Consider the following 27,365-nt stretch of genomic DNA (forward strand, 5'->3'; position numbering starts at 1 on the left):
AATAAATGACTGAAAGTTATCTATATTGTGGCAAAGTGTGATAAGAGAGTTTGCATTAAAATGAATCTTGTATAGCAGCTTTAATTTGTAATTAATTAGGAAATCCAATTTTTTTGCAAAATATGTTGGATCAATTAACGCGAACTTGTTATTCAGATTCTATGTACTTCCACCATTTACTACATAAATCTTGGTACTAAAAGTAAAACTCTGATTCTTGATTAGATCTGACCTAAATTGAATCTCTTGCACTCCACTTTATACGTCATTCTCATAAAGGATAAAATTTATTAATGCGGAACTCAAATAAATCACAGTGGCGTAACCATGGAGGGTGTTTGAGTATCTAAGCTCACTCAAAGTTCTAACAGTTCAGGTTGTTCATTAAAACTAAAAAATAAAAAATAAAAATTTTCTGCAAAAATAACAAAAAGAATTTTCAAACATTTAAAAGAATCATTAAACTTAACATAAATATCAAATACCAAAAGAATTTTCAGAAACAATTCCAAATGGCTAATGGTCCTTTATTGTCTCTCTCCTCAATCCTTAAAAAAGTAAAAACATAAATATTTGAAATACATACCTAAAATGTATAAATCTCATTAAATATCATATTTTTTATTTTAAATTTTATTGTATATTTCTAAAATTATATTCTCACTAAAAATGTACAGAATGTCTCGTTTTACATTATTTTCTCCCTTTTTCAATGTTAAACCCCCCTGTCTCTGTGTAACCCAAATGCTGTTGTGTAGAGTCTTCTTCATCTTTCATATAAATGAAAACACTCTGTAGATGCCACGAATAAAAGTTACCATGAAAAATTATATTGACAGAATTTTGTGAGAGAGATGAAAATAAATAAAAATGGGTGAGTTTACCATGAAAACTTATTTTTCCTTTTTTTTCTCACGTTTTTTTTTTTTCAACTGATACTTTTTTGTCCGAAAAATGTAAAACATGAGTTTCATGCACATGAAATTCTGTCACAAACAAATTGATTTTTTTCTCCCATGCTTTTCTTTATATTTTCTAGTTTTAGTTCATCAATAATTCCTATATGTAAAAAAATGTATTTCTAAAAAAAATATGTTGTTAATTTTTACACTTTGGCAATGCACAGAACACTCTCAATGGAATAATAAGAATAAGTTTTGGGGAAGTATTTCATTTTCATTTTCCTTTAACTTTTCATGGCAGGAAATGTCATACATTAAATATACCTAACTCTTAGTAATTTCAAAACATAAATAATTAAAATGTATTTTTCTCTGTAAAATGGTAATTTGGAACAAAAGAAGACATTAATCAATAGATTGTTTTTTTTGTCAAATGAAATCGAAAATCATTTATAAATCTTGTCAACGACCGATAATATTAAACCATCCCCTATATTTTATTTTATTTTCTATAATTCGTTTTACCTATTTCAATTTATCTGGTAGTTTCAATACAATAACTTTCTACAATGTCTCTTTACATAGAAGGTCTCAATAGAATATGTATAAGCAAAAGCATAAATTATTCTAACAAAAAAAAAAGAATCTCCATTGCAATTTATTGTCTATGTAAATAAAAAAGAAACGGACATAGGTACATTTGTCCTTTAGTAGGTCGATTTAGACTTGATTTTATTACATGAACTTTGGGTTGTCCAAGGTTTGTGCAAATGCGGAAAAACAGGATGACGATGAGATAACTGGCATAAATTCAAATTTTTATTGAGTTGACACTTTCTTGTTGATTCACGCACATATGTAGGTAATTAAATGTTGAAGAAAATTCATCGATAAAATGGTGAAAAAGTGATGAGGAGAACATTCAACATAGAGATTGTAAATGATGATGTTTTGATGTTTGAGATTAAAGGTCACCAACACCCGCGGTTTGTTAATATAATATTGAGGACATATAAAATGAATGAAAGAGAGTGAGAAAAGGAGGGCACATGACCAAAAATAAAGTGTGCAACACTACTAATTATACTACACATTCGTATTTGCAGCAATGATCATTTACTTGTGAAAATTATCTCATCAGTGTGAATGAAGGAGAAGTAGTGAAATAAAGAAAAGACTTATCATAGAATGAAGCCAAATAGATGGATCATGTCGATGCTTTTACAATCATCAATCAGTTGAAGATTTGCATTGCATTGTGTTAAACCTGCAATGATGACCATTCCGCAAATAATCATTTCTTTCTACCATATCGTTGAACTTATTAGTGATCTATGGGATACAAAAGACACCGGGAGAAGACTATCGGGCACGGGGAGTTTGATGAATTCCGAAATTACTGCAAATTACTGCGATGAATTCAATCGTAAATGCAGTTTATTGTTGGTTTTTTTATAAGGAAAATAGTGAATAAAAAAATTTATGCACAGCTTCGTATATATAAATTATAAATTAATTGAGAAAATTTTCAAAGTCAAATTTTTTCTCCTAATTCGCAAATTAAATTGTTTCCAAAGAAAATAAACTAATGGTTTTTGTGGTGTATCTTCATCAGAGGCTCATCGAGCTTTGGAACTACTCGAGGATTATCATTCGAGGTTGTCAGCGCCTCAGGATCGTGCGCTAAGGATTGCTATTGAGAGAGTTATTCGAATCTTCAAATCACGTCTTTTTCAAGCACTTCTCGGTAAGTTTGTTTTTATTTTAAATAATTGAAAAAAAAATGAAGAGTGAAAAATATTCATTGGTATCACAATAGAAGAAATTGTTCGAAATATGTGATGATATAATTTCTCCTACCACTCTGTGTTTATAGCTCCCAAATTCTATGCGCTCTCAATCCAATTTTAGACTGTTGCATTTTCATCGTACAGGAGGTCAATGAATGAAGTTTTGTTTACCTACCATGCATTAGCAGTGGCTTATTTGTTTTTCCTTAAACTATAATATAGGAATTGAAATCTTGTTAAATGATCATTTAATCATGTTATTGGTGTTTTTGCATCCAATATTCAAATAGTTCAAATGTTTGTTGAATGTAGTTGATGATGTAAGCTCGATGAAGGACATACTGAGAATTGTTACCGAAAATAATTGTTTATTATGGCAGAGAAGCAATAATTTATTGAAATCATCGCATGTGACGCACAGAAAGCTTTTCATTTTCATGGTAGTATTTTAATTTTAGCTGGGCTTCCTTCAGACACAATTATGTCTCAAACCAAGATTTTTAAAGTCACCCAATTGGCTCAAGCTTGTTGAGATTATTAATTAAAACTGCTGGATATTTATGCAAAGTTTTTTTTTAACAACATTTATGTATTCAGTCTTGGAAAATAGGTAAATGTAGGCAATGACAGGTACAATCTAGAATCCTTTACCTACAAGTTTCATTCTAGGTACATGACTTATTTAACAACATACAAAAATGCATAAAGCTCTTTTCAATTTTCTTTTTAAGACCTTCCCTGCTGTATATACCCCTTCACTTTTACATGCTTTCCGTATACTAAACATAAAATCTGCCATTTATGTTATGTGATGCAAACAATTTCTGTACAATATATGACGTCACGAATTGGAAAATTCTCGGAAAGAGACGTCATCATTATCATTTCGACGAGATGGAAAATCTCTCATTGCTATTTCATTTTATTGCACACACACACAACAATCTGAGTTATTTCCAACACACTCCGAGGAATACGGCAAAGAGTATAAATGAGAGAGGTGAACATTTTCAGGAATATACATAGATATATTATACAACGATGTGAAAACTCCACGAGAGGAGAGTCCCGGATGAATTGGCGAGGGAGGAATGTTAAAGGATACCCATGACGTCACCGTGTTATAATTCAGTGCCATAGTATATTCATAGCAACGCAAATTGTGAGGTATAGAGAACCGTAGGAAAGTCATGTGAGAATAGGAGAGACAGGGTGTGTTTTTCTTATGCGGGAAGGTATATATGGATGGTGGAGATGTGTGGTATTGGTTTGTTCTATTTATAGAAAATATATCATTTTACAAATTTTATCCAATGGGAAAAGTCTTGATAAAATCTCCCACCAAAATGTGAAGAATGCCCCAGCTTTTTTTTAGGGGGAGGAAAAATTTGCCTAATAATAAGCCTGATAGATACACTCTGTGAAACTATCAATCACCCCCCTATTTGGCATTTTCCCAGGGAAATTCCTTTGTTTTCTGCATGCACGACAATATAGTGGAAGTGAGGGAATGAGAAACTAAAGGTCCTACCTTCCATGGGGGAATAATTAAAAAGGAAAATTTATTTCTAACTCCCACTTGGCGCAGTATTTTTTGCCCGCTAAATGGGTGGTCGAATGGGGTGTGGGCTAAAAGTACTACCTACCTACCATACCACCCTATTTTACATTGTAAATTAATTTCCTGCTCTTTATAAACTACAGGACTTTTTTTCATTCATTATAAACATTATGTGTTTGTTGGTATGTATGTAAACATTGGACGAAAGAAAAGTAGAAAATACATTACCTATATAAAACAACTCGTTGAGGAAATTGGTAAAAGCTGCAATAGAGAAAAGTACACTAAAATGGAACATAATGAGTAGAAAATTATAAAGAGCTTATATATCTAGTGTTTGTGATGTTTATGTTGTTAATGCATTTTTTTATTTTGTTCTATAAATAAAAAAAAAATTGGTGAGAAAATCAATAGAAGAATTACGGGGTAGATTTTCTAAACTCAGGAAAAATGCGAAAAACATGCGAATGCATCCCATATTAGAGCAGGTTTACCTAAGCAAAAAAACGCAATTAACTACCTTTTCTTGCATGCAGTAATTAACATATTTGCGTTTTATGCTGCAATTTTTTCAAAAGCACATGCCATGTTTTTTAAGGAATAATTTTAATAATCACAAGTTTATTATGCAAAAATCGTAGTAAAAACAATAAAGCATTTTTGTAAGCAAGGAGTTTATTCGCTCATTTTTTTAATAGATATTTATGCTAGGTATGTAGCCTTAGAGAGGGTCGAAAAATGAATAAGAAATCGCCTAAGAAATTTCTCATTTACAAAGGAATAAACTCCTTTTAGTGAAATATTAAATGTTATTTGCATAAATCATAATACATAATTTGAGATGATAAAAAATGAATTAAAAAATCTCTGAAATTATTATACTCAGGTTTCTTCGCCCCCATTGAAATGCATTTGCACAAGTGCATGGTACTAATAAATTTCCTTATGAGCCATAATAGGCCAGCTGAGAAGTAAAATAACTTTTAAATAAAGTCGGCCTAGCCAAATTTTGCACCATTTGATTCAAAGAACTATAAGAAACCTTTTTATACTTACTGGAGTGCTCTAAAACTTATGCTCGTTTCAGAAAATGTGTTTAAATATTCCCATACATTTTCCCATAGAAGCCATCAAAGCCATTGAACGAACAAGTGACGTCACTGGGGGGTTCCAAGAAATTGCTCACACAAACCACATAAAATACTATAGTTTTTACAATTTCCACTCAACAAATTATAACGAGGATTAAAAAAAGTACTTCCTACATGAGATAATGCAGAAATAATTAGTAAACACACATTATTTCACAAAAAAAAATCCCCACAAAAATGAAAATATTTACTCGAAAATTCTCAACTGTCAAATCATACTTTTTCGGAACACGAAATTCACCGACGTCGCATGTTCGTTCAATGGCTTCGATGGCTTCTATGGAAAAATGTATGAAAAATTTTTCAAACGCATTTTCTGAAATGAGCATAAGTTTTAGAGCATGCACGTAAATATTAAAAAAATTCTTATATTTTTATAAATCAAATGGTGCAAAATTTGGCTAGGCCGAATTTATTTAAAAGTTTGGGGTCATTTTCCGCTAATTCTACTGGCCTATAAGAGCCATAATCATTTTGAATTATCTATTTATTAAAACCTGGCGCCAAGATTTCATTTATCGTTGGCAGGCAACTTTGACTATATACACAATTACTCCTTCATTTTGTGAACATTGAAAAAAACCCAACGTTTGTCAGTGATCATTCTCATTAAAAATAGAATCAATTTCCTTCACGTCTTTTTACTCGGCTATACATTATCTTCTATTGTGATGCCATGTGCCCTATATATATGTGTACATACATATCTGCGGGATTTGGGGAAAATTTCTCTTTGCGCAATTTGTGATGAATTATAATTCGTTAAAGATATTTTGACATAGAAATGTGTTGTTGAATTTATTTTTGTATAATTTTAGCGATTTTAATGTTGAAAATGGTCGTTCATTAAGGTGTGGGAGTGTAAAATGTCGTTGGGAATTCGAAATTTTGAAATCATCGATGAAATACTCATCGTTTTTTCGAGTCTGCGCGGAAATATTCTCAAAGTGTATGAATTGTTTTGATTTTCCTGTCTACATTTTTCCAGTTTTATAAGAGATTTTATAAGGATTTCGGGTAAGTTTTTGCAGATTAATCTCTATTTATATGTACACTCTTTGTTAAATGTGAAAAATAATTGCAATTGTGAGTATTTTTATCATAAAAAGACATTGTCTTAGCATAACCTCAAATTGATGGATTTCTTCAGCAAATAATAATAATTTCCTATTTTTTTTTAGTTTTATAGCCTACTAGGACTTAGGGATTCACGTAAAGGAATTGAAAAGGAATTTAATGAACATTTAAAAATGAATCTCAGAAGCTATTTCAATGGGATTCAACGTTCTTTTGACTCGCAAGATGGATTTCTCCTTGGAGGTCTCATCTCCCTGCAGGACCAGCACGTTCTCAGTATGGATCTCGTAAATATTGATGTGGATTTAATGCTACTCAATTCATCTCGCCTTGAACCGCCACTAGATGAGATTGTGGGGCACCATTTGAATGCACTAAAGGAGCTACAGAAAACCCCAAGGAATGTTCATGATGCCTACAAACAGCAAACAGGATGCGTTCAGGGTGTTGTAAAACTTCTTCAGGCATTAAAGGAAGAGAATTGGTGCCTCCCAGTTATGTATGCAGCATGTTTGGATCTTAGACTGTTGGCACAAAAGTGTGAGGAGAGTGGAAATATTTCAAAGCCTGGAGAAATTCTGGAAAAGGCTGCTGAAGGGCTAATGGCTTGTTTTCGAGTTTGCACGGCAGATAATAGGTAATCTCAATTACAAACATTGAGAAAATCTACCCTTTGAATTAATTTGTACTTTGAACTTTCTATTGATAGAGACTTCTCTGTGCAATTGAAAGCTTCTCATTTGACTGACTTACTTTAAAACCATTTTAATACCTTTACAGATCAGCCGATGAGGACACAAAGAGACATGGCATGTTGAATTTGGTGAATCAACTCTTCAAAGTCTACTTCAGGATCAACAAACTCCATCTATGCAAGCCGCTCATTCGTGCTATTGAGAGTTCAGTCTTTAAGGACTCTTTCCCACTTGCAGAACAAATCACGTACAAGTATTTTGTGGGCAGGAAGGCAATGTTTGATTCGGATTACAAATGTGCCGAGGAATATCTCACGTTTGCTTTTGAAATGTGCCCAAAGATTTTCACAAAGAACAAAAGGTATCATACAGCATGATGACGTTAACACCTCTTGCAGTATGTACTTATAAATCTACCTTTCAGACTCATCCTGATCTACCTCGTACCCGTTAAAATGCTCCTGGGGTACATGCCAAAGCAGGAGATTCTTAAAATGTACGACGTATTGCAGTTCTATGAGTTGGCATGTGCACTCCGTGAAGGGAATGTGCGAAAATTTGATGATGTGATTGCAAAGCATGAAGCATTTTTTATCAAATTCGGCATTTATTTGTTAGTTGAGAAGCTTAAGATCATCGCATATAGGAATTTATTCAAGAAGGTCTACCTCATTAAGCAGACACATCAACTGGATTTGCAGCATTTTGTGCAGGCACTTGAGTTTGTTGGGAAGAGTGACATTAATATGGATGAGACACACTGTATTTTGGCAAATTTAATCTATGAAGGAAAAATTAAGGGATACCTTTCGTATCAGCACAACAAATTAGTTGTCTCGAAGCAAAATCCCTTTCCCTCACTCACAGTGGCAACTACATAAAGCTCGACACTGGGAGATGTATTCCCAAATGGATTTCTTCTATGTACCATCACCCAAGAGAGAACATTAAAAGCTGTTAAGATGAAAATTATATTGTGTATAAATTTATATCTTGTCCCGCAATATTGTACAATTATGAAGGTTCCTTAATTAGATTTTTGAACGCTAATTGGTCTAACCATCTTTCTCATTTTCCCCCGCAGATATTCAAGAGTTCTACGAATTAACCCTTCTGGATGATACAAAAACGATACAACAAAAAACCGTGGAAACGCTCCAAATTGCCAACAAATGGGAACATGAGAATGCATTGAAAATATCCGAGGTAATTTAATACTCTCTCGCAAATATTTCTTCTCATTTTAGGCGTGTCTCCCCCTGCCTTGTAACTCAGTATTGCTGGTTTTTTTTTGTCTACCACATCACCTCCACCCCTGCTTACACCATGTCAAATGTAAAAAAAAAGCTTTTTCCCTCTTTTCATTAACATTAGAGTGATACAAATCGAAGTTCCGCGCATTTGCCATTGACTCAGGCACTGCTGAATTTGAGGGAGCAACAGGAGAATGCCGAAAATGAGGTAAGGAGACTTCACCATTGCGTGTTAGAAAAGCATTTTTTGTTTAAAACACCATGGAAAATTTCATAAGGCCCCACCCCCAATTTCCCAGAGATTCCCAGAGCTGCAACATCCTAGCTTAAGATTTTCAGATTTTAATTATTTGCGTAGTGGGGAGATACATTACCTCCATTACCTACATAATGAATAGCTTAATATACGGGGCAGTTCTCTGTCAAACATTTTGCATGAACAAGAAGGATGTTTGGATGTCTAATCACCTTTTTTTGGTCTTTCCTTTAGATTTCAAGCTAAAAAATATATTAAAAAATTAAAATGGAGTTTTTCAAACGTTACGTTTAAAGCTGCTCAAACACTTTTCTTGCAAATCCCTATCTTTACTTTCAGTCATTGGTTTCCTTACCAACTCTGCTCCCAGGATGACGAACTATTGCGTCCATTTTCAATATTAATGTGGAATATTAAATCGCTCCATAGGAAGCAATGCTGAAATAACATTTTATTGCCAAAGATTGACATGTTGATTAATTAGGCGTCATTTTACGCAAATAAGGGAATTTATTAATTGAAAATTCTACTTATTGTTAGATTCTTTAGTGAGTTTAGCAAGTAGTGTTACACTAATTCAATATGATGTTTCTTTTATTCGTTGCGGTATTAGGAAGTGGTAATTTTAATAATTTATTATGCCCAAAAGCTCATGTGTGCGATGTCATGTTTTCGCAGGGTGGTATTGCGGGGTAGTGTATATAGCTAGAGGTGGTTTGGGGACTTGTAATGAGGAGGGAAATTGAAAGCTGCAACACATATTTGATGTCTATATATCGCGTTCGAAGGGGTGGAAGAGATAAACACACTTTCACAGGGATTTACCCCAGATAATATTGAATTTGGCAAGGCGAGTTGGATGATGGTGGGAAAATGGGTCAATTCACATTGAGGGAGCTTCCACGGGCAAATTTCTCTCTATAGCATTTACACTCATCCCCACCATATAACAATTCAGTGACATATTCTTCCACATTAGCATTTTCCCAGAGGAGAGAGCTCATTCAATTCGGGGTTTCACTTTCTCTCTGTGTGTTAAATGGGTAATTGACAAAATATATACATACATATATATGGCTCACCAATCCCAATGGAGGGCGTTGAGGCTTCCAGCTTCCATCAAAATTATCCTTGGGGATTTTTGAGATTAATTAAATTCTGATATGGGGGATTTTTAATGAGCCCAAAATAGGGGAGCACTTGTTGGCGTGAAGGAGGTTCCCCGCAAAAGCAAAAACACTAAACTAACACGTGGTTTAATAAAAGAAAAGCAATTTACCTCTTAATTAAAATATGCAATGACCCAAATGATAAGAGATCTTTAAATTTAAATTAGAAAAATACAACAACATTTTATGTAGTCAGTTCGTGTCATGAATACTTAATATCAGGTGAGAGTATTTTCCAATGAATTAAGTAATGAATTATAAAATGAGGAAGTATTTTTTTTTTGTTCAACTGAAGCCCTAAATGTCTCATCAGCGACAAGGGATGAAAAATATGTTGACATACCCTGTTTCACAATACCTCATTATGAGAATTTAATAAAAAGAAGAATCTATTTATAATGAGTCAACTTTTGTTGCAAACAACCACCGAATTTCCTAAAATATTTTTCCAAGAATATTCTCACAAAGTAAATAAATTCTGTCTATAATCTTCTTGCTTTCCGCAAAATGCAATTTCATGGCATATATAAATAAATAAAATGCACTGCAGATGAATCGTGTTGATAGACATTTAGGAAATACTATGCATAAACTTTGAAAATTGCAGGAAAATGTTAAATATTAATAGTAATATTTTGTTTTAGATAAATTTAGAAGGTTTTAACACGCTTAATTGCTTTTAATTTTCTTTTTGTAGATAGATCTTTAAGTCCAGTCAAAATATGGAAATAATTTGCAATAAGGTTTCTAATTTATCCCCAATTATTTATAGCAAAATCTTATTTCATTTTAATAAGCCTTCCATCGTTAATTAAATATGCAAAGTTAATTGCACTTGTAATCTGCAATTGGATGTGTTTCAAGAATCGCTAAATTCCATACGAATAGGGAAATTAATTTGGTTTTGTTTTATATAAAATACATTTAAGTTTTTATTTTATGTCTTTGTAGGTAGAACCTTCCTATTATCTGAGCAGAATAACAACAATTACATTGATTTTCCATTGATTTGCGGTTTTAAAAGTATTTTAATATGCATATAAAAGTAATGATAGGTAAAGTCAACTAGGAATTAACTTAATTTCCTAAATACTATAAAGTTTTCATAAAATAAATCTATTATGTAGTTTAGATTATTCTATGATGACAATTTAATTTAATAGAAAAGTTTACAAGAAATATAAAAAGATGTGAGGGCAATTTTAGGCCAAAAGTAGCAGAGAAGAAATCTGGCGACAGACTCACTTTGAAAAATTCGCTGTCATTTTGCTCAATAAATCTTTTGGGTGTTTGCGAAAAATGACCTCCTTAGGGAGACACCATCATGCCAAAAGGAAACTGTGTGGCTAGAAATACTGAGTGAGCTCGAAGGATTTTCTTGTTGTCGTGCTGAGTACAAAAAAAAGTAATAGATTTTTTTTTACGCTGGACCATTTTTCCCAATAGAGCAAAATAAGAAGGAAAAAAATACACGAGAGAAAAACAACCGTGGGAAGAAGAATGGGACAATGTTATATGTGAGAATTAGCTGGAGGATGCTTTTTGTTGAAGGAAATTGATTTTATTGCTTCCTTCCGGGAAAGGATTAGTAATTAACTTTGCGACGACGATAAAAATAGAACATCAGCATTTTTCCTCCTCGTTCAGTAGCTTGCTTCTATCGTAATGAGGATATTTAATTATAGTTACAAATTAATATCTAGGATGAGAATGCTTTTAAATTTTGATATGTGTGATTTAATCAGTTGTATTGTAACATCGTGATCCTGAATAAGAGAAAAGGTAAAAGTTCCAAGAAGGTATCTCTAAGAAAATAAAATTGTAATAAATAATTTTTTTTTAATTTTCTTTTTCCATCATGTTGATTTTTTAAGAGAAATTCACGGCTTATTAGTAAAAATGCCATTCACAAATGAGAGAGAGAGAACTACTAAAGCATTAAGATTTGTAAATAAATACATCAAGTATCATTAAATCTGAAGGTTTATTTATGGCTTCTGATTTTTCTCCCTTAGTGCTTTTTGTTGCCTTTTTTTCTCAGAAAAATCATCACCCTTGTCTTCCATTTTTCCCCTGAAGAAGCATTTATGGCTACAGATTAAGGTTAAATGAAAGAGACAATAAGAAATAAGTAGGTTTTTCTCGCGATTTACCCTCAATCTCTTTGGGATTGTTATTTTCATCCCTCCTCATGAGTTTTTCCAAGAAAGAAAGTGATGTATAAGAAAAAAAATATCTGAAATCTTTATTGTATAATTTCTTCCCAAACATTTTCACAAAACTTCCGGACAGAGAGACAAAGTGTGTGAGAGGAAAAGCTCCCTGGGATGGAAATTGTGATTGGGAGAAAGAGATGTGAGAATAGCTCGATTTATGTACAGTACAAAGATACATAATATATTTCGCCTATCTCATCCCATCATTTTCTTACATCTGATAAAGCGATCGTTTTCATTTTCCACACGAAGTTAGGGATGCAGACGTGAGGTTTGAAATTGGATAATTCGTGCGAAACGAAAATATGCTTATTCCATTTGTTCACCAATGCTCAAAGCACATTCTATACGCAATTTCCCAGCTTCATATTCGCATATCTTGGGATTTTTTCACTCCTCCTCTCAAAATTTTCCACTTGATGTTTGTGCGGAAGCTTAATCACGAGAGAAAAATCGTGGAAAAGCATGAAAGATTAGGATAAAGCGGGGATTTTGTTGAATGGAAAAAATGGATTAAACATAAAGTTTTTTTTTGTTTCAAATCAGGTGATTGATTGGAGAGAACTTTTAATGGAGAAGTGGTTTTTGAAATTGTATGTACATATGTTTTTCGATGGTAAATCAAAAGGAAATGCCCTGGGAAATTGTGGGCAAAGTAAATTAATGCTTCAGTCAGCTCTATATATGCTCATACCATTCGCCTTTTTCCTTTTTGGTTCGTCATATATCGAAAATCTCCGGGGAAATTGAGTGGAGAATAATTCTGAGAAAGATGACTCTCTTGGTGGGAAATAATTCATAAAGTTTACGTGCAAGTTTGTAATGTATTTTCTACTATAAGCAAATATTTGTAAATTCATTTCATAACTTTTATTATCTGGGTCAGAAAGTTGAAAAATTATATAAAAATGTTTCATATTGTGATGAAACCACAATAAATTATATAGGGGAGACCGGGGTTAAAAAAGTCACTTAAGGGTTTAGAAAAAGCTCAAAATATCATATTTCCCAAATAGATAAAACGAAATGTATAGCTCATTTTTTTAGGTAATTTACTGCCCTGTTTTGTTTTATTTTGTTTTATCTAGCTAGGAAATATTATATTTTAGGCTTTTTCTAAACCCTTAAGTGACTTTATTAGCCCCGCTCTCCCCTACATTAACTTATATTCACGTATAGGTAGTTAAATAAATTTTATCATCTAATCTGGGTATTTCTAAATAAGATAAATCCAAAATACCAAATAAAACTCAAACTCAATTTAAAATTTTAAAATAAAAATAAATCTCTCAACAAAATTGTACAAGCTTTATACAAATAACTTTTCCCTTCTCTCTCAAAATAAATCTCTCTGGGAAAATGTCCGTTACCTATAACAACGGTGAGAGGGAGATAGAGAATTTTCCTCCTTGTGGATTCACTCGTGGCGTCATTTTCACTTTTCTTCCCACCCTTTTTGGCTCACCCACTGCTGTTCTGATATGGGAGTAAATAGAATTTTCTCTCCCAAAGCGTCTACACCAAAGCTTTCAGTTTTCCATGAAGCTTCAGGAAGTGTGTATGTGTGGTGCTTGAACTGGAGACTTTCGCAAAATTTCTTACACGCAAAGTGAAGAGGAAAGATATGCAAATCAAAAATTGATCTTCAAAGTGATTTTCCAAGGAGATTTTCTTTGAGTTTCCACCATACGTGCTTAATGCATGAATCAAATGTGTCGATTTTCCACCTGACAAAGGAAAAATTTTTGTAGTCAGACTTTATGCAGCTTTAAAAGGTTCTCCTTGAAGAATCGTGTCGTCCTTCTGAAAATTTACATATCCTATTATTCAATTTTCTCTCAAATGTGAAATTTACATTATGAATAGATTTCTCATTGACTTTAAAAACTTGAAATCAAAAATTGGATTTTTTAAATTTTCAAAAAAGTGATTTTTTGTGGTAAGACAAACTCTTGGTATCGTTGGCCAAATGTTAATTTCTCTTCAAGTCACGTCGTGTTTTTTTTTAAAGTGACAAAAGAAACTTAGAGCAAACTCTCAACCTTATGTAGGTGGATAATAAATGAGTATTTTGCACGAAAAGAAAAATCACTCCCTTAGATGAATAGATTTTTTTCTTCCCTCCAGTCACCTTTTACATTTTCCACTTTTTCTTCTTTTTTTTGCACAGACAGGCTTATCTTCATCCAAAATTCCACGCCATTTGAATTCGCTTAAGGCATCGTGTTTAACAAAGTTTCAAAAATACACAAGAGAAACAGAAAGAAAAACTTGCACCATATGGTTTTCCTCTGTAATTTTCTTGTTTCCATTGTTGCGCTCCTTGTACTTTTGCCTGTCGGCATCTCCTTGTTAGTTTTCCCATCTTGCTCACACACACAATATTTCGTCAATCCGTTGATACTATATAATCAGCTTTTCTCAGGGTTGGGAGATTATTTCGCAATAATAATAAATACCTCAACCAAGTCAATTTAGTTACATACAGCTAATCTTTAGCCTAGAGTGATTTAAGTACTTACAATAGGCCAGCAATCTATTTAATTCATATTGCGTTATTTTTTTCTTCTCACTCCCATTTTTTTATGATATTTTTTTATAATGTAAGAAATCTAATTTTTCTCTTACCATTAAACGGGAAAATGAGATCTTGTTTTCTCAATGCGCAAAATATTCGATCTTTTTACAAGAATTTGAAAAATTAGGTATAATAAATAAATTATGCTCCATACATACATCAAAAATACAGAAAAAACACAATTTGAAAATAAGAAATATTTTAAATAGTCAAAAATATGTAATAAAATTCAATAGAACCTGAATTAATTTTCAAAATTTTTCAGAAAAAAATTCATTAAACTAGGAAAATCTCTCGGAATGAACTTTCAATTAAATACCAATTTAAAATTTTATTAAAAAAAATGAAGCGCAACTACACAGAAATACGAAAAGAATGGAATTTTTTTCCATTGTTTCCCAAAAATTGAAAAAAAATCCATGCCTTATTGGGAAAAAATTTCATAAATATATTGTTCATCCCTGTGGAGTTTTTTTTTTTTTTCAAATATCTTTCTTTCACTTTTCCTCTATTTCCATCGTACGGAGATTTTCCTCTCGCGCACACGATTTAAAAATAGCCCACAACGATTTTTCTCGCTCACACCAATTTGCTGTGGGGTCTCCTGGGGGGGATTTTTCAATGGATGATCAGCGGAAGAATGAGGTGTTCACTGGGTTGGGATTTCAAAGGCAATTTTTGCGTTCGACGAGACACTTTTGCTCCACATTCTGTTGTGAGACAAAATATTGTGTGTGTAGAATGAGTCAGTTTGTGGGATCCTCCTGAGGATTGGCGTGACATCGCACATATTATTTCACTTTATTTTGAGAGTGACGACATGGTATATCTTGCTGATTAATTACAAATTATGTGCAATTTAGAAAATTGAATGTGAAAAGGAAATTTAAATATACTCACAGTGTTTAGTGTATGCGGGTGTTTCCTTTCTTGTGCAAAGAAGAAAAAAAATGCGTAGAAGAAGGAAAAATAAATGCGTGAGAAAGAAGAATTTTCCATAAAAGGAGCAAGGAAGTTGTGTTTACTCTCTCAAAGTGAAATTCAACAATGAATGATAAAACAGGAAAATCAGAGAGAAATATTTACATTGTGCCTTTTGTGTGAGATATTCTATATCGCATGGAGGAGGTTTTCTTGTAAAAGGAAAATAACACTTTTTTGTATATAATTAATGATGTTTCTCCAAAATATCTGTGGAGTTTGAAGGCGCAAAGTTTGATGTGTTGTGTATTGGAAAAAGGAGAAAAGGATGTAATATTTTCTCCGTGAAAAATGATCCAGTGAAAGTGATTCGCTGAGCATTTTTTTTTACTTAAACACTTCCCCAAAATATCCATCTTTGTACCCAATATGATTGATTGGGTATCAATTGTCAGACACTCAAGACGTCGATTTTCCAATTATGTGGGAGCAAGAGCTCCCCTAAGGATTAAGAAACGCCGAAGAACCCCAACGGCATCACCCACGAACGATCGAGCACAGTATTCATGCTGCTGCACTCATGTAAGGCACCCCACTTTTCCTTCACTCAAAATTTCCTCTTAATTTATTTTAATAGGTATGCTTTCTCCCCTTTCTCCCAGCTTTCGTACTATATGTATTTTATTAGCGATAACAAGGTCTTAGATAAAAGATTTTCCAAGCGAATTAATAGCTCAACCGTGTTTACATGGTATTGATTAATATCTTCCATATGTGCTCTATGACTTCACAAGCTGGTAGAGTATCGTGAAACAATTAGCACATTTGTGGTCAAAATTGTAAACAAATTCTCGAGAAATTCCTCTCTGGTGAGATTTTCACATATCATCTGGACGAAACTGTAAAGTGCCAAAAGAATGCTTTAGCCGCAATTATTCGTTTCAATATAGTCCGGGTATTACTTAGAAGACGATAGAAGAAACTATAGAAGGTTAATTTGAATTTCTTTGCAATATAAACATGGATGAGGGGAACCAATCTAGAGCTTCTCAAGAAATTTTCGTTTTCAGTAACATTTTTTTTTATCTTAAAGCTCACCGCCATTGAAAGGGTACATCGAAAGCTTTGATATAAAAATAAATAAATTTACGACGACTTAATAATTAATAAAGATCTTCTTAATGACTGCACCCACCAAATAAACCAGCAATATTTCTTAATTGCAATAAAATAATTTAATAACACAAGCAATAAATCATACTAAATACAAGCTGATATTAATAAATTGCGTTTATTAATTCAACAAGATACTTTATAAGGGATAAAATCGTGGAGAGTCAAGATTCAATCGCAGTCAGGAATTTATTTGCAAAATAAATTGAGCTTGAGCTTCGAAGCTCTCAATCGAATCTCACCGAGCTTTTTTTAACATGATACTGTCTCTCCTATGTATTATTGATTTATGTACATTTATGTACATTCTATTATAAAATTTAGCATATTTATTGTAAAAGATACAATAACAGAGAACTCTAATTTGGTAAAATAGATTTAAAAGGTCTTCTGATACAATTAGAATTACAGTATAAGTCCACATCAACGAACAATCTGATGTACTACTCTAGCGCATTATTTTTAATACGCGAGAGTAGTACATCCGATTGTTCGTTGATGTGGACTTCTACTGTACATAAAAGTCCTCTAAATGTATCTTAAGATTTCCCAAATCAATTGAAAATTCTTATTTTCCATATGCAAATAGAAGCTTCTGTGATATTTCCCTGCATTATTTGTATGAATATTTAATTGCAATCTTTCGTGCTTCAGTTTCATGAGTTTCTGAAAATCAATTGGTTTTAATTGAGAGGCAGGATGTAATCTTTATTAAAGGTTATCTTACCCTTACTAAAAAATCTATTAAAATAAGATTAAGAGCTATCTCCACCCACAAATTATATCTCCATAATCTTAATATATAAAGCTGAAATTATTATCTAATTTGGTTATGAAATTGCAAAATGTTTACGAGTAAATTTTGCGAATCATTAAAAGCTTGACTAATGTTCTATGTAATTGCAATACGTAATGAGTTCAGTAGTGGATCACTGCCAAGAATTCACGAATCTTTGGGACATGTATTAATATTATGTATTACAAGAAATATTTATTAAAGTGTTGAAAATAGTTTTCCTGGAATTTCTTTAAAATATTTTCTTTTTATTCAATTTATTTTGTAATTTTCTTTTTAGAATCAGCAGCGATTACGTGGTAGTGAAGAGCTGCAGCATGCTGAAAAAAAAGAAAGTGACAGACAGGCACCACCATCGTCATCCTTGGCTGTAGGAGCTGCCGATAAGGAGCATCAACAACCTGTTGGTGGGCGAAAATCCGAATCACCGTCAAAGTATTTGGTGAGTGTGTGCTTTCTTCTTGCTCTTTTTTACCAGAGGCATGTTTGCCATTTAGTCTTTTTTGCACTTTGCTTCTCATCACATGCAAGCACTGATTTCTATTCCTTGCGACATCTCTTCTCTATATAAAGACAGAATCATATTAAGGGTGAGCGTGAGAATTTCTTTAGTGGGGTGTATACAAGAAAGTATAAGTGAATTCCTTTGTGGAAAATCTATTGATTGAAATTTGTGGAATTTCACTGAAAGAGAAAAAAAAAGAATTTCTCTTGTTCATTGCAATTTCAACATTCCGCAGTAAAGGGGTTTTTGTTGTTCAAACAGCACTTTTTGCATGCACCAACATTGATTTCTTGGGATTACTTGTCTACCAAGAAAAAAATACGATCCTTTACCACGAGAGAAATAAATAAGTCAAATGTGTCTTGAGAGTAAATTGTGAAAATGCAGTATAGTGTGCTTGAAGAAAACACCACCATAGGCTGTTGTATAAGGAAGAATACTCATAGTTTGACTCTTGAGAATAAAAGTGTGCTCAAGGCACCAAGAAGGGAAAAAGTCATGCAGTTCGTGAAATTGCGTGACTGAGTGGCATTTCATTATTTCACATTTTCATCCGACTTTTATTGATTTCACCTGAGAAGTAATGGAAAGGGGTAGGGTAGGGTAGGCAAGGAAGGGAGGAAAAGGAATGTTGTGACATTTTCCAATGAAAAACACACATATACACACCAGACGGACTGAGATAAATTAATTACATTTAATTCGCAATTACAGCTAAATTGATACCATCATTAGTCTAATTAAAAGACACGGGATAATATGTCGCTTTTTATCATATTATGAAGAGGGATATTCAGTTTAAAAAGGGGGTTGTTCCATAATATTATAATTTCACAAACTTTACCTCCAAAATAATATTGAAATGGTAATTTATATTGATTTCCAGTTTTTGTCCTTTTCATGATGTTCCAATTAGATGTCCAATTGAGGATTTACACCATTTACACAATTTAAATGAAATAAAGATTTACACAACCACGATTTTTTTTAAATAATTGATTTCTCTCATTTATAAAACATTTTTGTATGGGATTTACTTATAAATGAATTAATCCTGAAACGAAAAAAATATAATGAATTCTCAGTGAATAAATTATTTTAATTGCTCACGTTAATTTGACAGTGATTAATCGTGATTTTTTACATGACAACACACTCATTGAGTTTCACACACGACGAACCATTTCTTTTTACTTTTTACTCATTTCCAGAAAAACTTAACGACTTTAGGATACCAACATTATTCTAATGGCTGATAAATCTTTACGTTTTTTTAAGGAAACGCCTTTTTATCTCAAATAAATTTACATAAAATTAATGAAAGGATAAGTAGGTTGTTGTATTAAGGAAGTTATGTGACTATTTTATTCTTAAAATGATTCGTGAATGAAGAAGACGGGTAAGAAATCAGTAACGAAGTGGTAATATGCATAATAGGTAACTTTTTACCATATAACTTTTCACTTCAACCTAGTTTCTCTTTTTATTAAATTTCTCTGAATAATTTTGCAATCTTTACTTAATTTTGAACATTGTAATTTCCTCTATGACTTCAATTTTCTTCATATTTAGGGTTGTTCATTTTGATAAAGAAGCCCCGTAAACTTGAAAAACTTATGTTCCTACCAATAATATTTTCTCGTTAGAAAAGTTGAAATTTTAACAAATACTAACAATATACTACCAGTAGTTTCGTAAATATTCAAGCAATATTTTTTTTTCACAATTACATAAAAAATCTTCATTTTTGCTTGAAAACACAAAAATTTAACTTATTTAACTAGTTCACAGCAAGAGAATGATTCCCTTTAACTTGCAGTAATATTCGCTGTTTGTGCTGTTTAATGGCTCATCACGCAAAATATAAATCACATTTTCATTCTGAATTAACATTTATAGAACGATGGAATATTTTTCCTCACAATTGCGTACCCCTTACAGCCATTTCTGTTCAATTTAGAGACTGTCGTCGGTAGTAAATATCCGGAAAATGGTCCAAAAAGCATCATTTCACATCATTCAAAGCTCGTCTTTCTGCCTTTATACTACACGAATGATGTTCCGAGAAAATCCCTCCTTTAAACGAGACATCAAAACGGTTGAATGTTCAATAAAACATTGTCAGTTTATCAATAAACACGACCACCAAAATGATGTAAATAACATGATGATTTCTTCGAGAGTGTGGCAAAAAAGACGAAGACGAATCATAAACTTTTTCAGAATTGCGTGAAGAGCTTCTTAAGGGTTAATTTATTGCATTGGCTTTAGCATCTTGAGCAAAAAGAGAAAGAAATAAAAAAATATTGGTAAATCTTAAAATATTCCGCGTTTCCGGCGAGAGTTATGTTTTGTATATCGTGCAGAAAGAAATTTATCTTGAGCGATGTGCTCTAAAAATTGATTTTTAGTCAAAATGTTGTAAGGAAAATAATTTTTTGCTGAACTACTTCAAGAGTTTCATGTAAGAGAGAGAAGTAGATATATTTTGAACCACGCAGGAAGTGGGTAATTGCGGAGAATATATAGAATTTTGCACGCGAATGATTGAAATTTCCTCGAGAATTTTCTCTCATGTGTGAAAATTGCACGTAACAAAAATAGATTGAGCACTTTCATCCTTTTGTTTCCAAATCAGTTTTGTAAAGATTCCACTCATTTCGAGTTATGGGATTTCAAAATAATCTATATGTGCAATTTAATATAGAATTGCGTACAAAGAAACAGATGCAGAAGAGAATTTTGAGAAGATTCAGCTCAAGAAAATTCAATACAAAGTAAAAACTTTGTAAAAGTTATATTCTCCCACTTATTTTGAATTTCCCGCACTAAAAAGCTCTTCGCCCAACATACAATGTTGGCTTTTCGGAGGGGAAATGCTTCTGTAGTTTGGTGTATCATATTATTTCGTGTATAAAAACATAGTTTATACTTTAGAAATACGAGAAATACTTTAAGAGGTAATTCTTAATAATAATAATTTATTTTATTTAGAGAGGTAATCCTTAAGAGAAATAATGGAAAACGAACCTTTTTTTTGTAGTTTTTTCTTAATTTTAGTTAGTCATGCGGCGGTTCGAGGGTGTTTTCCCTCTTCTTCAAGCATTAAAATAAACGGGGAAAACGGGTCAATTTCAATTTTAAACTGGGACACAAATTTTACACCCTTCTATTGCTACCATCAAGACAAAGATTGGCAAAGATTGAAAAAATGTACTGGTAAGCTGACCAAGCTTACGGGAGCTGTGTTTCTTTCAGTGTACCAATTTTGTGAGAGCAAACTAGAACGCGAATTAATTTAAAAACGCGCAAAGTCGGGAAAAGTTGAAAAGTCATACCCTAAGAAATGTTTGGATGGCCATATCTCGAGAACGGATCCATAGATTTTCATAAATTTTTTTTTGTTTGAAAGGTCTTGAAGTCAGCTATAACATATCGAAAAATGAAAAAAATTTATGTCGCCATTTTCGAAAAATTCGAGTTCGAAATTTTCGAAAATTTTGTTTTTTACTTTAGCGCCTCTTGCGGTCATTTCTCGAAGTTGCAATGTTCTAGACATTTGTAGGGTTTCTCGAAACCTTTCATTTGCGCTTGAGTTGATCAAGATCGGACTTGTAGAACCCAAGATATGACATGCCAACTTTGGAAGGCTGTATCTCGAGAACGGATCCATAGATTTTCTTCATTTTTGGCATGAAGCTAGATAATATGGTCAACTACAACATATCAAAAAATGAAGCAAATCGATAATGGCGTTTTCGAGATATTAATCGAAAACTCATCGAAAATTTTGTTTTTGATTTTTGGCCCCCTAGCGGTCACTTTTGAAACTTCGGATGTTCTAGAGAGTTGTAGGGTTTGTTGAGATCTTTCATTTGACCCCGGGTTGATCAAAATCGGTCAAGCCGTTTTCGAGTTATGGTCGATTTTCGATGAAAAATTGTGGCGGCCATATTGACTAAACGGCTTGACCGATTTTCGAAAATGAGGTATCGTTGGAAAGCTCTTGATGGCCCCTACAACATATAAAAATTTCAGATTTTTAGCTATTACAGGGGCTGAGATATAGCGAAAACAAAATTTTGAGGTTATTCAAAATGGCGGACGGGGGGGTGGGGGGTAAAATTTGACGTCATAATCGGACGTCTTCCAGTCGACTTTTAAACTTTGCCGTTTACCGCAAGTCTCTATCTATTACCGTTCTCTTGTAATTTAGCAAAAGGTTCCGGACGGCCGGCCGGCCGGAAAAATTTTTTTGGCGCATACGTTTTTTGGAATGTGGGGACCCTAATTCGTGCTCATCCCAAGTTTGAGCCCGATCTGACGACTTTCGATTTTGCTCGGTACACAAAAGCTGTGTCTGAAAGAAACACAGCTAAAAAAACGAATTTAAAAATTTTTCCGTACAAACGTTACTTATGTAGTGTATAAAATGTATTAATTACGCTGTGTTAATGGGAACTTTTTCTACGCCACACAGCTCTAGCAACAATAATACCAACATACGGATACTAAAACGGGGAGGGACAGCGATATGTGTGACACATAGAATCCAAAATGGCTCTGTGTTATTTATAGCGTTTATGTGTGTGTCTTTGGGTGGAAAATTCACAAGTTATTTCCCAATTTTCCAAAGTAATTTTACAACAGACTGATGAACAATTGTATCGGGGATAGAGGGTGATTATTGGTGTTGTGCAAAAAGTGCTCTTTCTCAATGAAATTCCATAAATTTCCGGTGCCTTGAATGATGCGCGACGTCAGCGCCCTGTTGTTGTGGCAGGCACAATAAATATATGAGATGTGGAATGCAAATTTTTCTGCTTCCACAGATGTGGAATGTTAATTTTTAAGTGTAGGCGAGGATTCTTAATTTTTTTTGATTTTTTTACACTAAAAGTTCGGTGCTTGAAGGGGTGTGTAATTTAAATGGGGTCCAAGAGCATTGTGCCTTTTAAGGGTTAATCTTATTCAGAAGAAGTTTGTGAATTTTTTTTTAATCATTCGCTATAAAGAAAATTGACAACGACAAATTTAGATACCTCACTCACACTCACCCAAATATATTTTCTTCAGAGAGTTTTATCGCAAAGTGTGGAAAAGACGAGAATTTTTCCAGAGTGTGAGAAATAATTTTTCACGTAAACGTTACAAATTTAACTTGTCTTTTTCTTTCATTTTCTATTAGAATGTTGTAATTAATATTCTTACAAATTATCCCAATTAGTTGCAAGTAGTGTCACTTAATTGCTGCATTAAATTGACCTCAATTTGTATTTTTTCTTTTGCTTAAAAAAATTATTACAACAAACCTATTCTCGTTAAGAAATTTGTTGAATTTGCAAATAGTTTTTTTTTCTTTATAAAAAAAGTTTGTTGTGTTCCTTTTTTTTTCAAGAAGTGATTATATTCTCAAAATGAAGATATGAAAAAAATCTTTAATTTTAGTGCTCAATACATTTAAATTTTCATCCTACATTAGTCATTCAAGTGTTTTGTTGTGCTTTGCATAAACAATTTTATTTTCTTATTATACCAAAATTTTATGTTCTAGAGCAGAAATGTTCTCTCAGGACGGACAGAATGCTGGAAACGTTGTAAATTAATGGACTGTTAATTTATCCTAATTTATTTTGCATTTCCTTCAATTAAAAAACCCCTGCAAACAAAGAGAGTTTATTATTTGTGTGTTGCATCATTTTGCATGAATAGATTGAATAGTTTTTCCTGTGCTGTGTGTGTTTATTTTTAAATGTGAAAACAATTATCAGAATAAGTGAAAAAGAAGATTTTTAACAAAAAAAAAAGAAATAGAGAGACAGTAGAAGAGAAATTAGTAAAGGAAAGATTTGAATAAGAAAAAAAAAAGTATGACGACAAGAAAGAAGAAGCGGCCACAGGATGGAGGAGGATTCCTCAAAAAAGTATCATCACTTTTTAATTTAGACACGGTAAATATTTTATTTGATTTTTATGTTTCATTTTCATACCTACAACTTATTTTTTCACCTTCCATTTCTGTTATCTCTCTGACCTCTATGTATCTATAATATGCCATCTTTTACTTGTATTGGTTTTTTTATCCACGTTATTTTTTTGTTCATTTGGTTAAGTGTCGAGAAAACGTCCAATAGTAATAAAAAAAATTCAATTTTCCACGACTAAAAGATAAAGAAAAATGTGCGATAGAATATTTATTTCTCGAGAATGGGTATGTGGTGTATATAATGAAAAAGCTTTCACAACCAATTGAATTTTCAAGATCGACGATACATTTTTGTGAAGAGGTTTTTTTGTGCTAATGTTTTTTTTTTTCTCAGTACAACTTCTTTGGCTTCGTGCCCAAAGAGAGATGATCTCTGTGATGGCTATTCAAATTACAATGCAGAAAAGTTTTGCGAATGCCATGCGAAATATTCGTTGGTTGATTTTGTTTTGCTAAAGAAGTGTTTCAAGAGAGACAAAACTACATAATTGTGTGTGGTTGCTATAGAATAAAATGTTCTATAAAAATTGTGAGAAAACGTAAGAATCAACTTGAATCTTTCAAGTAGTTGGTTCTCATAAATAAGAAAAAGAATTCTCACTCAATATAGTATTTTCTGTATAATGTTCTGTCTCACTATCTAGAATCATTTAGAAAGCCATATCTTTTTTGCATTAGAATTAAGTGCAGTCTTATCAAACTCAATTAAGAAACTTACATAAAAAGTTATATATTTCCTAATGCGTAAATGGAATGACGACTAAACTCTATATAATGACAACAATATTCTTTTTTGTAAGAAAAATAAATGGAAAAAAGAAACTTTTTAATGTAAAAAATCATCCCTCATGGCTTATAAAAATGTACCCAGATGATGTAGTTCAGCTAAAATGAAGGCATAAGCAATATTGCTACAAGATGTACAATATTCTTGTTCTGACTTTTCCCATCCATAATTTGTTTATAGAGGAAAGTTGGTGTATGAATAAAGCAAAAAGGTTGTGTAAATACCACAAAAAATTAAGGGATGAAAGTGAAATTTCTTCGAGGGAAAATTTGGGAAAAGTGATAAAATATTCTTCCGAAAAAAATCAACTCAGAGTGGTATTTTTCTCTCATAAAATTCACTTATATCCGGCCTCCGGTTTCATGTTGATGTTGTGCCGTTGCTCGTGCGTTAATGAAAATGAATCTATTTTTATTTGCTCTTCTCTTTTACACTTGATTTTGCTTCTCATGCCACATTTTTCTTCGCAACTCTTTTTCAAATTGGGTTGAGGCTTTTCCATTGCCCGGAGGATGTAAAATAAAATTCATTTAGCATAAACTCGTAACGATATAGGGTGAATTTTTTTGGGGTGAGATCAATGGGGTATCCAATTTTCATTATTATTTTTTCATACTTACATTTTTTTCCCAATGGGAAAAAGAATGCCAATGCTCAATTCTGTTATACAGAAATTTATTTAAAATTCAGATTTGTAATACCTACTTATTGATTTATGCTAAGAGCTTGGGAGGAAGAGAAAAAAGCCTACGTAAAATTAATAACAAGAAAAGAATGCACGATAGAGCAATAAATCAGAATTTTCTTCTTAACCCATTGACAGAATGTTGCGAATGATGAGAAAAGGCAGAAAAATTCGATTTTATTCGCATGTCAAACGAAAATTTCTCCTAAACATCTTTCTTTGCGCGATGGTCGCCCTAATTGAATTTGTGTGTTTGCTAATGTGCCAGAAGGAAAAGATATAGCATGTTTTTTTGACGCTATATAAGTATATAGTTTTTGTTCCATAGACTTTGGCAGGCAGAGCTTTTTAGCGCGGGAGAAAAAGAAAAAATGTCGATTGAATCAGCAAATAGATTGCAAAAAAATATACAAATGTGATATTTTTTATGAATAAAATAGTCTATGTAACTGCGGAGTAAACAGATTTTTTACACATTGGACTGATGAATGTTTTGCTCTTTGATATTTTATCAAATTAGTCATATGAATCACTTAGCGAGGGTATTTTTAGCCCTTCACGCTCATACAATGCGTGAATAAATGCTTCACGAGAAAATAATAAATATGATTTCGTGTGTGGTGTGTTGAAAATTCATAAAGGTTACCAAAATGGTGCTATTGCGAACTACTTTATGAATGAAATTGAATGTTGTGTACAACATTAATAATTGTGATTATAATAGGTGGGGTGGAGTAATTTGTGGAAAAGTTTTCTTTCGTTGAATGAAGTTCTCATTTATCAAAATAGGATTAGTGATTACCTATCTTTTGAAAACGATATTCACTAAAACTTACTCACAGGATATATAATTACATACATGATAATTCATTTCTTTCCTCCAAAAGTAAATTTATGAGGCACAAAATTTCAGCTTGAGACTTACGTTTAAATGTAAATTATTCTGAAAAAACTTCTAAATGACACAGTTGCTGACTCATTTTGCAGTGAAGTCGAGAGATGCAGCGAAAACTATTAGTAAAGTAGATGAATTTGAGTTAAATTTAATTTCTTGTGCGTTTTTAAAAGGCAAAAAGTAGGTACATACATACTTGTAATTTCAAGGTATATTTTTGAATACAAAAAAAACTAACAATTATTGTAACTTTTATCGCCCTATAGTGCCAAACATAGCGGTGTCCTCTAGTTAAATTTTCTTATCAGAAAAAATAGTTTACCTGTTGTGATAACATTTCTTTATATAAAACGTATAAAGCTAAATTGGCTTCAGCAAAACCACATTTTACCTTCATTGCTTGCTGATTCAGTCGACTCCCACAGGAAAGCTCGGTGATGAGGAAATTTCTGTCTGTTAATTTTTTTTTATTTCATACCCTTATCACACAAAGTTACCTTCATTTTTTTTTCCACGCGATGACGGTACCTACATGAAAAATGTTGGAGAATTATGTTGTCTTGTGAATTGATAAAACATGGAATGTCGTATGTGTTATCTCAACAGTAGATTTTAAGCATAAGAGCTATGCAATTTAATATGTCTCTCCTTGCTACCCATAGAGATAAGAAACACAAGATTACAATATATCGCAGTTATAATTTTTTTCTCTCTTCTCTGCGTGTGTCACAACTCTTTGATGGAATTATTTCTTTCATTTCAGGCTCACACACCAGCCGGCAACGAAGCTAAGCATGTAAGCAGAAGAAAAAAAAACTGAGAGAAATATGATTTAATTGAGAAATCTCGCATGAAAATTATGATATATACGTTCCTATAATTGACCCACGGGGTCGCTCTGAGATGTAGTATGTTGAAGATGAAAGAGAAAAAAATGCGCGAGATTGAACCTTGAGGCGAATTTATCTG

At 32.5% G+C, this 27,365-nt stretch overlaps 2 protein-coding genes across 15 annotated transcripts in view; both read left to right on the forward strand.

The window, feature by feature from the left end:
• The window catches only part of LOC129789590 (disks large 1 tumor suppressor protein), a 45,429-nt gene that overhangs the window by 2,501 nt on the left and 15,563 nt on the right, over positions 1–27,365 (forward strand). For 6 of the 14 annotated variants that reach the window (XM_055826504.1, XM_055826505.1, XM_055826506.1 and 3 more), the window contains exons 2-6: positions 2,518–2,649; positions 8,261–8,382; positions 8,551–8,637; positions 17,819–17,980; positions 27,160–27,192. In XM_055826504.1, the coding sequence (XP_055682479.1) occupies positions 2,518–2,649; positions 8,261–8,382; positions 8,551–8,637; positions 17,819–17,980; positions 27,160–27,192 (536 nt within the window). Of the gene's footprint in view, positions 1–2,517; positions 2,650–8,260; positions 8,383–8,550; positions 8,638–13,606; positions 13,846–15,307; positions 16,152–17,818; positions 17,981–22,584; positions 22,899–23,597; positions 23,995–27,159; positions 27,193–27,365 lie in introns of those variants that run through there. The other 8 variants (XM_055826496.1, XM_055826498.1, XM_055826500.1 and 5 more) reach the window with 6 other exon arrangements.
• Positions 6,149–8,145, forward strand: LOC129789696 (PCI domain-containing protein 2 homolog). Its single transcript, XM_055826699.1, has 4 exons — positions 6,149–6,421; positions 6,586–7,118; positions 7,262–7,537; positions 7,601–8,145. Exons 2-4 carry the CDS (start codon positions 6,655–6,657, stop codon positions 8,055–8,057), a joined length of 1,197 nt encoding a protein of 398 aa, XP_055682674.1. The 5' UTR covers positions 6,149–6,421; positions 6,586–6,654; the 3' UTR covers positions 8,058–8,145.

Source organism: Lutzomyia longipalpis, chromosome 2 (assembly GCF_024334085.1).
Source record: "Lutzomyia longipalpis isolate SR_M1_2022 chromosome 2, ASM2433408v1".
NCBI classification, from domain to species: Eukaryota; Metazoa; Arthropoda; class Insecta; order Diptera; family Psychodidae; genus Lutzomyia; species Lutzomyia longipalpis.

Bases quoted from the DNA above. Each gene is read 5' to 3' on its own strand.
- LOC129789696 (XM_055826699.1), top strand. From the start codon at position 6,655: ATGAATCTCAGAAGCTATTTCAATGGGATTCAACGTTCTTTTGACTCG. The intron at 7,119-7,261 runs GTAATCTCAATT...ATACCTTTACAG, and splicing joins GTTTGCACGGCAGATAATAG to ATCAGCCGATGAGGACACAA. The intron at 7,538-7,600 runs GTATCATACAGC...TCTACCTTTCAG, and splicing joins ATTTTCACAAAGAACAAAAG to ACTCATCCTGATCTACCTCG.